Source organism: Cygnus atratus, chromosome 4 (genome assembly GCF_013377495.2).
Source record: "Cygnus atratus isolate AKBS03 ecotype Queensland, Australia chromosome 4, CAtr_DNAZoo_HiC_assembly, whole genome shotgun sequence".
NCBI classification, from domain to species: domain Eukaryota; kingdom Metazoa; phylum Chordata; class Aves; order Anseriformes; family Anatidae; genus Cygnus; species Cygnus atratus.
In genome coordinates, this window is record NC_066365.1 from 37103197 (window position 1) to 37121211 (window position 18015).

Consider the following 18015-nt stretch of genomic DNA (forward strand, 5'->3'; position numbering starts at 1 on the left):
AGAAATAGGTGCAAAAGGGATGGAGTGTCCCTCAAGATTTTGTATATGCCTACTTAGCTCTGCTGACAAGTGAAAACCTATGGGCTGCTCTCTGTGCACGAATAATGGACAGAACACAACCCTTGATATTTCTGTTCATGTGCCTTAAGCGCAGACCCATAGTTTATATTCTTTGTAGGACTATTACCGTCAATATAAAGTCAAAAGTAGTTTTTGAACTTGGGCTAGAAGGTTGAGAGGAAAATTCTCTTTTGTGTGAGGCTGTCTGCTGAGACTATAGCTACCAAATCAGAGAGATTTATCAAAGAGAAAAATTTACAGTTAAGCTCTGCCTTCTCAAAGCTTCGGGAAGGTCTGTTAGCACTGATTAACTTTCTGGACTTAGAGGCATTTACAGTCTGGAACCTCATTCAGAGTTCTCTCCTCTTAAAGCACGTGCGAAAGCCTTGCCATGACGGGTCGTTTCTCCCCTGGCTGGAGGAGACATCTACTTGTTTGTGTCTTGGCTTTTTCTTACTGGTGTTCTGGAAACTTGCTTGAGTATGTAAATTTGTTCATATAGCTAGTGATAACATACGTGGAATGAATCACAATGCAAGTTGTTTTGCTGAATTTTGCATGCATATTTATAATCACGTAATCATGTGTTACATTATAATTGGATAATCTAATACTAGGTTCCCCAAAAGCTGGGGCAACATTATGCAGGCGTAGCCCCCGCTGTGAGGGGTTAGATACTGAGGTGCTTGGGGAACAAATGATCTTGCCAAGTGCCAACTTCTAGAATTTTTCTTGCACTTCCCTTGCAAGAGTTGCACATGATGCAAAACAGAAGAGAATTGAGGTAAGACGCTTCCTTTAAGCAAAACACGGGGGGTTTAATCTTAAACTTACTGTTTTTACATTCTTGTGATCTATCTGTAATCATAACGGGAGAGAAGGAGCGCACAGGTGGTTTCCTTTCCCCATGTTTCAGCCCAGATTCAGCAGAGCATGTGTGTGTCTCAATCCATGTGACCGTCTTGCTGTAATACCTTGCTGAATCGGAGCTTTCACTTATGTTTACAGCTTGAAGGACTTTGTAAAAATTCTGACTTGGATTCCCCCTGTTCTACAACTTGAAATGTATAGGCTGGCAGGCACATAGTTTTGAGGGTGTTGTGTTTTTTTTTTTTTTGTATTTACACATAGTGATCATTCCACTTCCTGCAGTCTATCTTAGAGTTCTGACTTCTGCAATTTTAACTGGCTTTCTGATTTTCTTTGTTGCTTCCCCTTCCTCCCTTCATTGTTTTGCTCTTCTGATCCTTTTCAACCTTGATGACTTTTTCCTTAACTATTTAGAGAGGCTTCTTTTGCTCCAGACGTGGTTCATCACTTGGAGAATTCCTGCAGCTGTGGATCTTCTGACAACTGTAGCTCATGGCCACCCCTTCTGTCAAGAGAATTTTAGCCATGCTGCTATGCTGTAGCTGGATTTCACAGATGCATTCGTGGAGGTTGTGCTGTGTTTGGTTTTGTTGTGTTTTGAATCAGCCCGCTACTATGTGGCTTTTCTTTTAACTACTCTGGAGACGACAGTGTTACTCTCTTTTGACTACAGGTGTATTAGGCAACATGCACATAAGTAGCTTATAGGAGTAACTGAAGTACACCTGATTTGCTCGCTTACATAGCACTGTACCCAAGAGAACCTTCAGCAGAAATCTTTTGAAACCCTTTTTATTGTGTAAGGATGCGTCGTCCAGACCCAAGAGGTGTCTGTCAGCTGGCTTTCAAAGTTACATTCAGTGAACACGCTGAGCTGTGGCCGCCAGGTTAGGCTTCCAGCAGATACCCGTGTCACCGTGCCGTGCATCGATTTAGACATAAACTGTTTAATTATAGTTGGAGCTTTCGGAAAGGTTTCTACCCAGGTGGCCACTCAGAAGGTTAATCTGCTGCCCGAGATGGTTTGAAACTTGCTGCCACAAAACCTGCAGCTTCCAACCTGAGTGGCAGCACCAGGAATTAAATCTCTGGTTCCTGATACAGTGTGATCCGTGTTTATCCTCCTGGTATTTTTAATGTTGCCTATCTACTGGATAACCACTAGCTCAGCTGACAAAGGGGAAGTGGTTTCAGTGTGTTGCTCTGCAAAGACTTATTTTCTATATTACTTCTGGAGCTCCTCCCACTAATACGACTAGCTAGATTATCTGTAAGGCTGTACTTGTTCTGAAGCCACTATTGATTAAATGCTGAGATGAATTTTTTTTAGAAGCTGTCATTGGAACATGCTTAGGCTGCATTTGCTGTCAGCTTAACAGTCATGTTTCTGTGTCTTCCTCTAAATTCCTCTCCCAGCTGGGCTCTTTCATATCTTAGCATTAAAATAGATTCTTCCTAATTAGACAGATCTCTGTCATGATAATCATCTTGAGAACGTATGCTGTATTTTCATACTGCGTATCTTTTCACAGATAGGGCCTGCACTTTATAATTTTTCAAAATCGTAACTCACTGAATAGATCCTTTACCAAGCAATCATCTCCTGTAACCAGCAATTAGCGTCCTGTCAGCTGATACTGGTAGGCATTAGTGTTCAACTGCTGGCATCAGCAAGTTCATCTTATATCACTTGGAACTCCGATGTATTTGATTCCTTTAAAATGCCAGTCGTGACGGTAGTTTTCTGAAGCTGATGCTCGGGAAGAAAAGAGCGTAGAGCAAATGCAAATATTTCCGTGTGCAAGGTGAACTACTTCATGAAAAGGTGAGTGTTCACAAGACCATGGTCACGGATATAAGTGCACACATCTATCACGAGTGAGTCTGTGCTTGTGTCTGATTACAGAGTTGTTTGGTCAAGGCTGCGAGGAACATCTGTTTGGATGACGACAGGCGGTAGCAGAACAGCACTGAAGTTTCTCTCTTCCTTGCCTTGTCCAAGCTCCAACCTGACGTTTTCTTTTCAGCTTGTATTTATTCAGACTCGCTGGCTTAGCAGAAACACTGTCCTTTGCAAAAATTGAATTTAAATAGTTCCCTAAATAGCAGTTTTTGGCCCTGTTTCTTCAGAAGCCGGTAATTGTTTGTGTAAGTATCCTTAAAATAAAAGCAATGCAAAAATGAACTGTGAAATCTCATCTCTATTATGCTGCTTTACAATTGCCATTCAGGACTTGGTTTTAAAAAGAAAACTCACCTGTTGGATGAAAATTATTATTTGTAGCTCCTGGGTTCTGAATGACGACTGCAAAATGACACAGGTAATGGATGTTTTTATGAAGTGCTAATTCTGTTGATTGTCTTTAGACGCAGGGGAGAGTGCTCTGTCTTCTACAAGGTTGTGCCATAGACTAATGCAAGTGTCACCACTTTTGCTGTTAACATGAATGGGGAAACGGAGGGCTACAAGTTTGCTCGGCTTTGTTTCAACCTCAGCCAGTTCAACCGTGTCTTTTGATCAGAATCAACTGTTTTTGGAACGCATTCAGATGTTTTTCACAGACCTGATGATGCATCTGTTTGCAAGACTTCAAACATTAAGCGCTTTGGTTACTACCAACCTGTTGCTCAAACCATCGTCCCCTGGCGGAAGCAAAAGAGGTAGATGAGAGACTAAAAAAAAAAGTCTAAATTTGGAATGTGCTGGGATTTAATTCTCTAGCAATGCAGCATGCACTTGATATAGCATGCCGTGTGCTCGCTGCCCAGGCGGACCGCTGAAAGTTTGGGCTGTGTTACTCCGTGTGGCCTGAGAAGTGATGCGTACCGTCAGTCGTAAGGAAAACGAGACAAGGGCTGGGACGCGCCCCAGGGAGCAGCCCCTGCAACTAGCGGTAACAGCAGAGGGATAACCGGCAGCCTTCCGGCGTGTTTCGGTGTCCTGGCAGAGCTGGGCTCGGAGCAGCGTCGCAGCGAGCTGTCTGCGTGCCGGCTGCGGGCTGCAGGGGGCACTGCGGAGGAGCCCAAAAAGTACGGGGAAGTTCAACCTGAGCGGAGCCGGCCGAGGCGCTGGCCTGCCGGCACTCCGTTTCCACAAAAACGAGCGAGACAGCCCCCGGCTCTCCCCGGCGGCCCTCGCATTCGGCCTTTTTACACGCGTTTGTCTGCGTGAGAGCAACGCAGGGGCGTTTTGGGGCCGGAGGGAGGACTGGAGAGGTCCCCCGCAAGCGAGGCAGGGCTCGCAGCCCCCCCCCCCCCCCGAGCACAGCTGGGACTGCTCCCCCCGTGCTGAGCGAGGGGCGAGCGCCAGGAGCAGCCGGCAGCTGCGCTCCTCGGGCTGCTGCTGTAGGAAAGTTGGTAGGGGGGAGAGGGGGGCAGGCAGGCCCGTTGGTCCCGGGGGGCCTCGCAAGGTGCGGACGGCCGGTGCTGTCGCCGTCGCGCTGGGGACGAGGCGAAAAGCAAATGTCACCCGCCGAGCGGCTGGAGCAGACAAAGCCGGCTGCGGAGCAGTGCCCCGCGCCCTGCACGCCGCGCTCCCCAGTTCCCGACCCCCCTTCGGAGAACGGGGCGGGTGTCCCCGCGGGCAGGAGCCCCGCGGCCCGGGGGAGCCCTCCGGGGGGTGCGGGCCCCCTCCGGCCGCGGGGAGCCGTGCGGGGGGAGCCGTCCGCTCCTGCCGGGCGGCTCCGCGCCGGGTTTTGCACCGCGTCCCCGGGTCTGCCTCCCCGCCGGCCCGGGGGAGCCGCCGCCGTCCTGCTAGCGCTGCGCGGGCACGGCGGGAGGAGGAGGAGGAGGAGGAGGAGGAGGGCGCTCGATCATTGTGATGGTGGCAGGAGCGGCGGCAGGAGCAGCAGCAGCAGCAGCAGCGCGCGGAGCGGAGCGGAGCGGCACGGGCTCGGCGCTGGGGCAGCGCCCCGGAGCCTCGCTGCTGCTGCTGCCCCCCCCGACCCCGGCCTCGGCCCCGGCCCCGCGGCCGCTCGCCGGGCTCCCCCCCGCCGGTATGCGGCCGGGCGGGCAGCGGGCGCGGCGCGGCGGCGGCCCCAAAACTTTTCTCTAGGCGGGGAGCCCCGGCGCCGGCCCCCCCGCCCCGCTCCATGCCGGGGGGGCGCGCGGCGCGTGCCCGGCGGAGAACCGGGGGCGGGGGGGGCGCGCGTCCCCGCGTCCCCGCGCGCGTGCATGCGGCTCGCTCCCCGGCGGCGGAGCGGTGTCCGGGGGCAGGAGGCGGTCCCGCGGCGATGGGCGATGGGGGGCAGGCAGCGGCCCCGTAGCGCCCGGGGGCGGCCGCCCCAGCAGCAGCAGCACCAGCAGCAGCAGCAGCAGCAGGAGCAGCAGCAGCAGCACAGCTGGCCGTGCGGGTGGCCGCGCCGCCGGCGATAACCTCCCGGCACCTCCGCTCGCCGCCTTCCTCCCTCCCTCCTTCCCTCCTCCTCCTCCTCCCTCTCCTCCTCCTCCTCCTCTCCCCCCCCGCCGCCGCTCGCTCCCCGCTTCATGTTTTGGAGAGCCTCGAGGGGGATTGGCTGGGGGCGAGGAGGGACGCTCGCCGGGGCTCGCCGCTCGCCCGCTACATGCCGGCGCCCCCTCCTCCCCCCGGCGGCCCTCTGAAAAGTATCCCGCCGGGACCCCGGAGGGGACTGCGTGCGCGGCGGGGGCAGGCTCCAAACTTCTTCCAAAATAGTGCGCGCGGGGCAGGCGATGGGGGATTTCGCGGCCCCCGCCGCCGCCTCCAACGGCGGGGGCATCTGCATCAACAATAACCTGGGCGGCGGGCTCGGCGGGGCCGCTCTCGGGGTCGGCGGCGCCCCCCACGGCCCGCCCGCCGCCGCCCCCGGGAACAATGCTGCCGGCGGCGGCGTCCCCAAGCACAGCACGGTGGTGGAGCGGCTGCGGCAGCGCATCGAGGGCTGCCGGCGGCACCATGTCAGCTGCGAGAGCAGGTACCAGCAAGCCCAGGCGGAGCAGCTGGAGCTGGAGCGCAGGGACACGGTGAGCCTCTACCAGAGGACGCTGGAGCAGAGGGCCAAGAAGACGGGCGCCAAGCAGCAGCAGCAGCAGCAGCAGCAGCAGGGCAAGCAGCAGCAGGATGCCGAGCCCGCCGCGGCGGAGCAGAGGAACCACACGCTGATCATGGTAAGGGCAGGGGGCGGCCCGGGCCCCCCACCGGAGGGGAGGGAGGCTCGGCCTCGGGCACGGAGTGTGTGTGTGTGTGGGGGGGGGCGTTCGCGCAACTTGCATGGAGCGAGCAAACTTTTTGTTGTGTCTTTATATTTTTTTTTTTTGGGGGGGGGGGGGCAGTGGGGCCGTGGGGTGCGTGTTTTGGGGCGCGGGGCTCCGCTCCCCGCCGCCGGGGGAGGCCGGCACCCGGCGCCCCGGGCGAGAGCAGGCTGCGCTGAGCCGCTTCCGAAAGTTTGCTCGGGTTTTAAGGAGCTGGGCGAGCGGCGGGGGGGGGGGGGGGCAGGGGGCGGGGGCTGAGCCGCACGGAGCGGAGCCGCGAGTAGGAAGCGGAGTTTCCCACTCCCAGCCCGCTCCCATGATGAATAATCAAAGGCGGCGCGGGGGGAGCCGCGACCCGCTGCCAGCGCCGGCCTTATTTATAGCAGGTCGCGGCCGGCAGCCGGCGGCACGGCTCGGCACGGCTCCGGGGGGGCAGCGCTCGGGTGTCCCGGAGCCCCCCCCCCCCCGTGCTCTCCCGGGCAGGGGGCAGCCGGGGCCTCGCCGTCTGCAGGGCGCACAATGGGCGGCGGAGCCCGGCGGGGAGGAGGAGGAGGAGGAGGCGGAGGAGGAGAGGAGAGGAGGCGTGTGGTTTACAAGCCCCGCACGTCCCTCCCTCGCTCCCTCCCCTGCCGCGCGGGGGGGTCCCGCAGGGCGGCAGCTGCCGCCGGCCCCCGCGGGGGGAACCGTGACGGAGCGGCGGGGGGCGGCCTCCCCATCCCACTTCCATCCCGTGCCCTTTCCGTCCCGTCCCGTCCCGTCCCCGTCCCGTCCCTCCGCGGCCCCTTCACCCCCGGCCCGCTGCCGGCCGCTTTGTCCGCCCCGGGCGGGGAGGTGGGGACGGGGCCGGCCGGCGGCAGACAAAAGCTGGGCGCCGTGCGCGTGTGTCTGTGCGTGTGTGCGCCCCTCATCCCCCCCCAGCATCCCCCCCCGCCGCCCGGGAGCCGCCCGGGGGGGGAGCCTGGCCAGCAGGAAGCGGAGCAGCCTCCCTGACATCTCGCCGCCTTCCTGGCGGCTCCTCCGGGCTCTCCCGGCCCCCCCCCGGGGAAGAGCCGGGCGGCCCCGACCGAGCCGAGCGAGTCGCTGCTCCCCCCTTCCCCTCCGGGGGCCGGGGGGGGGGATGCGCAAGGTGCGAAAGTTGGGGAAACAAAGTGGGCAGAGGAGGGCAGGCGGCCCCGGCTGCCGCCGCGAGGGACCCGCGGCGCGGTGGGGGAAGCCCGGCTGCAGGGGAGGGCACGCAAGCGGCGGGGCCGGAGCTGTGGCTGTGTCTGAGGTGGCAGCCCGCACGCCATTTATCTCTGCTTGGTGTGCACGGCGCTCTGAGCTTAAAGAGAAACCCCGGCACTTTATCGGAGAGGACCCTTTCCCACCAACCGCTGGGTTTTTAAGAGCATTTGCAAGAAGCGTTGTAGCAAAAATTGGAAGTATAATCTGCTTCGTTTCACCTGTAGAGCGTCGATTACGATTTCTGTCTTAACACCTGAGAACATGAGGGTACCTTCGTAGGCACGTGGAAGTTGTACTTAAAACCTGGGAAACTGCTCCTTTCAAAGCAACTGGAAGGTATTCTCTTTGAGACTTTTATGGTACAAACAAAGTTCTTCACTTCTGGCAATCACAAGTTTGCTAAGTTTCACAGTTTAAACTCATCGTGATTTCCATTTACCGAAACAGTTCAACTTTATATAATACTTCATTCCGGCTTGAGAAAACACAAAACAACACGTTGGGGTTTTCTCCCTTTCTCTATTCTCTGGTGACCTCCAGCTGAGAGGTTCACAGTGACACAATCCTACGGGTCTGCTAGCGCGTTACTCCTCGCACAAAACCATCGTTAAATCCTTCCCTCCCATTATTAAAGTGCACGTTCTGGAGCTGAGGCAGTCAGTTAGGACTCAACGACAACAAATGCAGTGAGAAACACCGTCTGCAATGCTTTTTCATCAGGAGGGCAAGGCAAATCCAAGGAAAGTATTACTGGAGTGTGTGCGTGCCCCCCTCCAAATTCAGAGACAGGGGGCCGGGCAGCGAGGTGCCCGGCAGACCCTCCCAGAAGGTGGGTAAAAGGCATATGTAGAAGGCGATCGTCGTTGAAAGACGCGCTCTGATTTTCTTCATTGGACGGAGTAGGAACTCTCTGGCGCGTACAATGCTCCTTGTCACCACCCCCACGGGGTGCACCCTCGCTCCCTGAGTTCATGAAAGGGATTATGCATTTTCCACTGTTTAGGACTCTGTGTCAACTGACAGGCAGTTATCAATGGGAGCCTTTTTTTGAAAAGGCACGTAGGAGCATAGGCTCGCCTGTATTTCGTAAAGTGCTGATCTACGCTGAATTTGTGTCTTGATACAGACCGAGCTTTCACTGGCTGAATTTTGGAGTATCTCAATTTATAGCTATTTTAGCCTATCCTATTTGAGGAGAACAGTGGGTTTCAACACTAGTTTGCTTCCATGCAGGCATCGATTGCGATGTGCACAAAAATTAAAATTCTGTATAAATAGCAGGGAGAACTTTTTTTTTTTTTTTCCCCAGTCCAACCTGGCAAAAGCGAAAGTTGTTTTCCGTGCTTTTGAGTTGGATTATTAGAATGCTGTACCAGCTAGGCTTTTGAAAGAAGTATGGGGAAAATTTGCAGGCCATCCAAAACTCTGCTGCTCATCTTCAGACTGGTTCCAGGAAACATCAGCGCATTATTTCAGTGCTTTGGTTATTTGTGAGCTAATCTGCCTTCTCAGTTCCTGCTTTAAGTGCAAGAGTTTTCTGGCTCTGCATCCCTGGTATTGTGTGAGCGTGGTTCAGAGGCGATATATGTGTGTCTGTATAATATAAATAATAAATATTTAGTGTATAATAGCGGATATAATATATATATTGCCAAGTGAAGTCGCCTCTCTGTCTTATCCCTGACGCTGCTCTTCTTATTGGGTGTTCTTGTCATTTTTTTGCCCAGTGAAACGCTGCTTCTGTAATTACCACATTGACCTTCCGATGCACGTTGATTTGCATCTGAGCTCTACTGTAACATAAAAAGGGTCTGGAGCTACTTTTTCCTATTTTAAAAGCTCTTCAACTCTTTTCTGATTTAGTATCGTTATGGGCTTGATAGCCACTGTCAAACCGACCATTCCTAACCCTAAAAGCAGCCTTTAGGAAACTGAGTTTTAAACACCATAAAATTTTATTTAGATCATAGAAATTAGTGACGGAAGTCAAATGACCTATTAGATCATCTTTTCTGTTCCCCTGCCAAGGCATAACTATGCCAATTCGGAATTAGTTTCGAGTTAGAGAAAACACGGCTGGCAAACACAGTATTTTCCAATACTGCTTTTTACCCGTCCTGGGCTAACGCGCTGCCTCGTGGAAGTCAATGGTCACGTTGCTCTTCTACCTGAGGGAAGGGAGATGGGCAGGCCGGTCCCTTCAGCCTGCTTTGCCTCGGGACAGAATGGCACGCTCAGAACTACAGAAATCTGGCTGTGTCTCCTCCCCGTTGGCGGATACTGCAGCACAGGGAAGTAGTTTCCCCCTTCCTTTCTCCTTTTTCTTGTAAAAGGTATCCCCAGTGGAATGCATAACTTCTTGGTTTCTCTCAGTGACTCATGGCTAATTTTATTCAAGATATCGAATGTTGAATAACGCCGTTGGTCTTGCAAGCGGTTTTTTAAACCTTACACCTGCTGTACTGATGGTGCACCTTGCTGTAGTTATCATGTGCCTTCATACACCTGAGCGCAGCTCTTGTGCTCTTCCTCAGGCGGTGTCGTGGTGTGACTCGCTCTGCACGCTCAGGAGGTTATCGGTTACATGGTAGGAAAGGTCTATTTCTCTAGGATTGCAAAGATGAAAAGGAAAAATGGTATTTTGGATACTTCTTATTTTCCAGAAGAGGTCAAATGCTGCAGTCCTTACTGATGCCTGATGACTAAATAGGCTGAAACATCTCTTCGTTTGTAAGCTATGTCTGATCTTGTTCGCGCTGGGGTAAAGTCAATAGTTAATGCAAAACTGGGATGATACCAGAATTAAATCCCAGGCCAACAACACTTCTTATTTTTCATATGCCTCATAGAAGGAGTCATCGTGCAACCCTTTTTATTTTGCTCTTCCTCTAAGGGTGGATCTTTCTTACTCCACAGCCTCTCCCATTTTTCTTCTCCTTTTCATATCAACTCATGCTTGATTCTCCCGTGCGATTGCTGTCCTCTAGGACAAGGAGTTCTTGCATTGACCTCCTTTTGCAGCTCGTCAGCACAATAGATTCCAGCTTAGCAAATGGAAAGGAATGGAGAGACTCTTCGCTTCAAGCACTACTAGTCCCTCATGACCTTCGTGTGCTCTGACTGAAAGTGTCTCTCTAAAAGATAGTGGGCTGGGTCATTACGAGCCGTAGCTGGAGCAGGAAAAGTTGTGTTTTGACATACTGTAGCCAGCCATGGTGAAATCCACGCTTCAGCCTGACAAACAGCACGTGTTAGAAGTCCCGGAGTGAAGTTTTAGGCGTTGTGAAGTTCAGGAAGAATGACTCTAGCTGGAACGTGTCCAAAACTCATTCTGCTAACACAGAGCCAAAAATATTAACACGTGATTGTGTTGGGACAATTGGTCGCATTTAGGTTAACCTAAATTTGTGGTAACTTGACCTAAAGCTTAAGGTTTCACAAGTGGCTTAAGCTGGTGTAAATCTGAGCTGCCGCCACCGAGGAAGTCTCATCCTTCATGCTCTTGTCAGTGGCCGTGTTTTCTTGCCGCCTCCCTTTGCCAGTGCTAGCCTTTGCTCGTGTCGCTCCGCTGTCAGCTGGCTCGACCTACCGAGTGGGTAGGGAGGACGGAAACGTTTTTTTTTCCTTTTCTTCTGGGTTACTGTTCAGCTGGGTCAGAGCCATGGTTTGTTTGACTGTCCCTCCCATGGGCAGCACAGTCTTACAACACCTTAATCCTGTTGTGAAACTTCGCCCTTATACCAGGACAGACGTATCGGACGTGTTAGCTGAAACATGCTTACCTGCTAGCATACGTTTTTTTAACCAGGCTAAGTAACGCCGGGGTAGGTGGACGTGATTCTTCTGTCTCTTAATTCAGGCACTGGCACGGGAAAGACTGCGAGAAGCAGCAAAAGTCAGAGTTCATTTTTCCTTAAACACTCGCGTGTACATGCCATTTGCTTGCATATTACTCCAGTACGTATAATTCATGGGAGAGATGTGCTTGGATTAGCAGAGGTTTAAGGACAGGTCTGACAGCCAGGAACTGCTGACTGGAATCCTTCAAGTACACTGTTTTCTGCATTGAAATGTGAAGTACAGTCTCAGGCTGAAGTTTTGAACCTGCAATCAGTTTTCCAGTCAGGGATCTCGCAGGCTGTTCAGATAAGCAACATACTTGTATGTGCAGTGGGAATTGGGGAGGCTTAGCTATCTGAAGTATTTATTTTCCTAGTTTGTCTAAGATGGTGAATCATAAAATCATATAATTTTGATCACTCTTTTGCTTCCCCCTCACGTGCTTCAGTTCCACAATGTTTGTAGTCTGCTGTTGTTTGCTTTTTGAATGCTGGAAACCCACTTTCACAGGGGGTAAGAGAAAATGTCTTTTTAAACTCGCAGTGGCTAATGAGATAGCAGCGGCTGATTTTTTTCTTTTGCCTACAGGAAGGGGCTGAGCAGCTTTCTTTCGAGACTTCCCTCTTTCACATCGATTTTGTTTGCCACCACATACAGTGTAATTGGTAAGAAGATATGAATACTTTATTGTTTAGTTGACCTGAGCGAAGAGACAAGTCCACCCGTAGTCTCCGTGCATTTTCTGTAGATGTCTGTAACTGTGCAGGCTGTTGGCAGCGGAGATGATCGGTTGCTGTTTGCTTGTCAGTTCTGCACAACCACAGCATGCATGGAGCACAAAAGAGGGTTGAAGTTATGACTTTCAGAATAAGTAAGCTAATAAACAGAAAGACCAACAGTTCCCACGTTTTCTTTCCCATATTTTTTTTTACCAGGGCCGTTTTCTATAAGGTGTTCATGTTGGGCTCTGTTCTGTAAGGTCCTCGGTGCTCAGCAATTGAAGCTTGGTGGAGTTGATTTTTAACTGGTTGCAGGTGGGGCTGCTGGGTTCTGCCTCGTGCCCTCCTCCCTTCTTCACACTAGGGGCTCCTCCCTGCATTGCTTTAACTTTGTGCTGTGCAGGGGGTTGAATAAGGCAATTACAGCTTCATTTTCCTCAGGCCAGGGGATTCGGACAAGCAGCCATAAATACCTCAGCGCAGGGGTACATTTCCTGCTCTGTCTTCATGCTGCTTCTGAAAAATCTCCAGCCTGTACAGAGAGCCCTGGGATGCTGCATGCCTAGGTAAGGAACAGAGAATTGGTCCCCGGCTTGACTCTGACCCTGGGCCTTATCACAACAAGCAGCCAACGTGCTGACGTAGCTGTATTTATACAGACCAGTACACGTGCATGTAGACTGGCTTTTATACCGTGCTCTAAATGACAGAGTGAAGGATTTGTGCTGTAAGGATTTGTGAGGTTGGAGGGAGACCAGCGATCAGTGCTGGTGGTGGAAGGGGATGTACTGGAATGATAAGTTTAAGATCCACAGATATGTATCCATTTTCTATATTTTCAGCTTCCTTTTTGCTTTGGGTCATATCTAATCCACGGTGATATTATGGCACTTGTTCATTGGGTTTAATTGAAGGGAGGAAGGGAGTTGGTTATGGCAGATGAGAGAGTGGAAGAGTTATGAAAAGTATTGGAGTTTTTTTTTTTTTTAATCATTTAAGACATTTCCTTAAGGAGGATAGAGCAGCACTTAGCCAAGAGAGAAATCGTAGCATTTCCTATCGCTTCTGATTATGCAGAATATTGTGGTTACAGATGCTCTAGTATTTGAGAAAATGACTTTAAACTATATCTTAGTTGGCAGTAGTCGTCTTTGGACTGCTAAAAAGATTGTTACATTTCAGATGTGATTTTTGCTGTTGTTCGTTTCGGTCCCAGAAGCTGGTGGCTGTTGTTCTGATTGCTCTGGGTTGCATTCCAGAGCATAAGTGAGGCAGCACAGGGAAAACTGCTGCAAACGTTGAACAACCAATTTTTAATGATGTTTTTGGCAAACATTATCTTTATTTGTTCAACATAGCTTTGGTTCTCATTGAAGCAGGTAGCCTTGAAGACTTTAGCGAACTCATACTTTTGCTGTAGGCTTCTGTGACTGAATGGCAGCCATCCTGAGCTCCAAATGGGCTGGAGTGCTCTGGCGTGTAATCCTTCACTGGATGTGATGTAATGGGTCAAAATCATCTGTGGATCCTTGCATTACAGCAAATTTCTGGGCTGAGCTTGTGATCTTTGCATTCCAGTGAAAGTGGAGATGCCATGCAGAGGTTACAGTGCTATCTGTTTTCATTCTTTGATGGCATAAATAACTTTTAGCCTACAAACTTGTTAGCATGAGATTATTTAAGGTCTGGATTGCTGCAGTTTTGAAAATTACCCTCAGAAAAACTGACTTTATGTTTTTTGACTTGGAGGAGTTGTCTTGGGCTTACTTTTTCTAACACGTTTTAATGTGTATTCTACATAATGCAAAACAGGAAGAAAAATCCATTTATTTTCTCTCCTTCATTTCATTTCTTAAACATTTTCTACCTTGATATTTACACCAGGGTTCGCTGCCCTTCTCAGTAACACTTCTGTTGTGAGAAATGCCAGCAGCGGGTACTGACAATGGAGACTTGTGAGTGTGGAGTAGCAAAACCAAAACTGATTTTGAGGAGCGAAGTTACAAGCTTCCCCTCACCAGTTACTGTGGTGAAGTGCGTGGCAGCCTTACCGCCGGAGAGGGCTCTAAGAAGCTGGCACAGGCCCTCTCTCTCCAAAGTTGCTATGGATATTTGAACACATGAAATACACTGTTTTGTTCCTTCATTTTGGGTCCAAATACCTGCTATCTTGAGAAAGTGATTCCTCGGGGATGGCGAATCTGTCTCGTATTGCCTTTTTGCTGTGAAATTCCGTGCTGCTTAAAGCCGGTGGTGAGGCTGCGTGTATTGTTGAAAACCTGGTGGTTGTGTGCGGCTGTGGTTATTCTGGGAGTGAAAGGCTTCAGCAGCATCTGGCAGGGTGCTTGCAGAAGGTTTTTGGGGGTGCTGGTGCCTGCAAAGGTGGGGTGGTGACCTGGAGCCTTGAGGGGGCTGAGGGGAACGGCCTGTCTCCGAAGCAGGCGTCCAAGTGCTGGCCACGGCACTTGCATCGGGTAGGTCGTCCCTCTTCTTCCTGTGAGGAAAAAAGTAGTGTTTGTATTTCATTTCCTGGTTTCCTTCTGTAAAACTGACCAACTTTGCTGTTGGTTTACCTTTGCAGTGTGATACAGGCTGCTCAGATGCGCTTATGCTCATTTTAGTTCCACATAGAATAATAAACAGGGTAAAATAATTATGAAAGGCCTGCGTAGATGGTATTGCCATTCGCAGGATGTGGTGTCTTGACATACTTAGGGGATTAAGATGATATTTAGGTGAGCTGGCAAGTCCAAGGTAGAGCATCTTGTCTCGTGCATAGTTTTATCTGCCTTCTGTCAGAGTCCAGTTCTGGACAATATGACAAAGGTTTTTATTCAAGTGCTCCAGGAGAAAAAAATCACAGAGCAACTTCTGTAGCTTTGTCATATGAAGATTAGTAAAGATAACATAAATTATAATTCTCTGAATGGATTTTTTCATGAAACTTTAGTCTGAATGCTGATTGGAATAGGTGATTTGGTTTTACAGTAAGTTAGGGATGGGTGATTCGAGGTATGCTTCTGTTCATTCCCCCCCCCCCTTTCTTGGATGTTTTATTTCAGAATTAACTCGCTCATCAGAACCCAACCCGTTAGCACAGCAGGTAGACAACAGCATTAGGGATAGTGGTATTTCTGACGCAGTGTGTTTCAAATGTTGGGTTTCACCAGTAGTTACTTGAGAAGACGTTGCTTCTGGTTTCAAAACTGTTTCCTCCCCAGATCTGTGACGTGTGTTGTGGATGGTGATCTCATAATGAGCATACGTCATAACGCCACGTAAGGAGTTAACTTGCGCTGGCTCGCTTGCTCAGAAAGGTCGTGGCAGGAGTGAGTTGTGCTGGGCAGCTCAAGTAACGGTAGGATATGTCAGAAATTCCACCAAAGTACTTCACCTCAGAATTCCCCCCCCTGCTTTTGGAATGCTTTTTATTTATTTATTATTTTTTTTTAAGGTAAGAGAAGCTCTTCTGAGCTCTTCATTTACAAACTTAGATGTTTGTAAAGGCAGGAAGATGGCCAATAAGTAAAAACAGGGATTGCCATATGGATGGGCCTCTGTAGAGGAAAGTAGCATGAACAAACTTGATTGAAAAAATCCGTATTATTTCAGAGATGCATTTTTAAAAAATATACAGTTCTTACATGTTTTAAGATTCAAGATTTAAGCTGAAAATCAAATGTCTTTCCTGTTGTGAAGGCAGGAAACTAAATGCTTGCAGCTGTTTAAAAATATAATCAGTTTTATTAGAGCTGTATCAGTTTGATATCAAATATAATTTTTTTCTTAGACAGGATCCATATACACTTAATATCCTAATACACAAGGACAGAAATCTTGCAATAATTTAGGCAGGATCTTCTTGCTTTTGGTTTAATTGTGGTTGTTTTTTTTTGTGTGTGTGTATTTTAGCAGAGCTGCCTGTTTCTGCTTAAAAAGGTGTAACATCCAGTATAGTTGTCTTACAGTTGTCCTAGCAGAGATGGATTAGTAGCCTGAGTGCAGATGAGCAAGTCAAAAATATACAGTGCTGCAGTTTATCACAGAGCTCTGCAGCTCTCTGGATACTAATGCAGCCGTTGTGCTCACAGGTGGATCACGGTGAGGCTGTCTTCCATAAAGGCCATATAGTGCTTTCAAAAACAACAACAAAAAAATGTGTGTGTGTTTATATCCTGTATGTATGTATATATATCCATCCTGTTCTTAGTTGCTTATATCGTATTTTCAAAGCCAGTTTCGCTTAGTTAGAAACTTGTGGAGAAATTTGCCTAAAAAGGATTTACATTCTTAATCTGAGGATGAAATTAGGGAAAAATACACTGTTTGCTCTGCTTTTTTTCTTGGAAGTTCTTGAAGCCATTGCAATGAGGAACTTCAGTGCATTTGAATTACACATCGTGATCTGCCATTCGTGGTCTCTCTAGCAGCAGTGGGAATGGGGAGGATAGGGAAATTAAGTGCTTTATTACCTGTGGAAAACAGTGCACTTCCCACGTGCTTAGTTGTGTCTTGCTGCCGTGTGCTGAAGGTTTCATCCTCACTGAGCACGGTCTGCATCCCTGTAGCCTGCTATGCCAACAGGAGCACGTTGATGGGGACATGTGGCATGTCTCTGCTCCCGTGTTCCCAGGACTGCTGTCCTGTTCATCGTAGGACGGCAGTCGTGGGAGTGGTAGGTACAAAAGTTTGCCCCCGCTGTGCTGCCACGTGCTTCCCATTTGCAAGGAGAAGCAGGAAGGCGCTGCACCAGAAATGCAGAGACCCGAGGAAGTGGGTCTTAAATCCGCGAGGGCATTACAGTGCATTGTGCTACATGATTTTCTGCACTGTAGTTAAATTAGGTGGTGACGGATGTTTTGGTTTTGCTCTGATCTGAGGAATTTGGAACAGTTTTCAGGGGCACGGATAACGAATTTGTATGACAAAGTTACTCAGCAGATGTAAACCTGCAGACAGCAGGCTTGCTTTTCGTAGTTACCTGTTGTGTGTGTCTTGGAGGCTGCCAACAGACTGCAGCAGTTCATGTGAAAGCTATTGCCCAAGTAACTTCTTACACGTTAGTAACAAACAGATGTGTGTATTTTAAGTCCTTTATGTCCAAATCCTATTTGCACACTTCTGAAGTTGGTTAAGTGGTGTGGTATTTTTTTTTTTCTCCTGATGGATTCACTTTGTCTTGGTAAAACAAGCTACATTTCAATATATATATTTTTTTCTCCCTAGATGTATCCATTCATTGCTAATGGAAACCAGTTTCCAAACTTGATTGCCGTGGGAGGTAGGAGGCAATGCATGTTTCTCAAACCAGTGGAACAAGTGGAAAGTATTTCAGGTAGTTCACAGTGGTTCAGAGGCTGGCTGTGTTCCTGTTTTCTGGTGGATCTGGAGAGAAATGCTGAGGAGTGCACCGCAGGCCTTATTTTACTGAACGGCTATGAGAGATTTCCTTTCCCTTGGGTGGTAGTGCCTCTTATTTTTGGAAGGGAGAGGATGAGCTTCTGTCCCTGAGGTCAGACAACGCTACCAAGCAGCGAGGGTTTTCAGGAAGATTTACAGATTTGACAGGGCAATAAGCCATAGACATAATCGTATCCTGTCGTTGGCTGAGCTATCCTGTCTGTGCCATGGTGTGTGAAGCAGGTGGTTAGCACTTCGTGTCATCGGGGTGGTTAATTTAGAGGCATACTGTTAAACAGGTGAGCTTGAAAATTAATACCATGTTTCATCAGACCTACTTGGACCTGCACAACTTGGGCCATTACCATCTCAGGCAAAGCAACTGAAATTTTTCCATAAGAATGCCTTAAAAGCTCTTTAGAGAGTGCTTTGTAATAGGATTTGTATGATCCAAAAAGGTGCCTTTTCCAGCTTTAGAGAAAACTTTATTAGCATTTGGATAGATGACAAAAATAAGTTCTGTATGCAGTACTTGAATGTTTCAGCCATAATACTGAGCTGACAACTTTACTTAATTACTGAACTACATAATGGTGAAACTTCAGTAAGGGACCTTATGTCACAGAGCTACCTTTCCTCATCCCAGAGGGTGCCAGAATGTGCTGAAGATACATATTAGGCTTTGTATGTCAAT

At 49.6% G+C, this 18015-nt stretch overlaps 1 protein-coding gene across 1 annotated transcript in view; it reads left to right on the top strand.

The window, feature by feature from the left end:
* The first annotated feature begins 5221 nt into the window (after window positions 1–5221).
* MAML3 (mastermind like transcriptional coactivator 3) overlaps window positions 5222–18015 on the top strand; it is a 222428-nt gene continuing 209634 nt past the window's right edge. Inside the window, exon 1 of the mRNA XM_035551599.2 lies at window positions 5222–6054. Within this exon, the coding sequence (XP_035407492.1) occupies window positions 5620–6054 (435 nt within the window). The 5' untranslated portion in view covers window positions 5222–5619. The remainder of the gene's footprint in view (window positions 6055–18015) is intronic.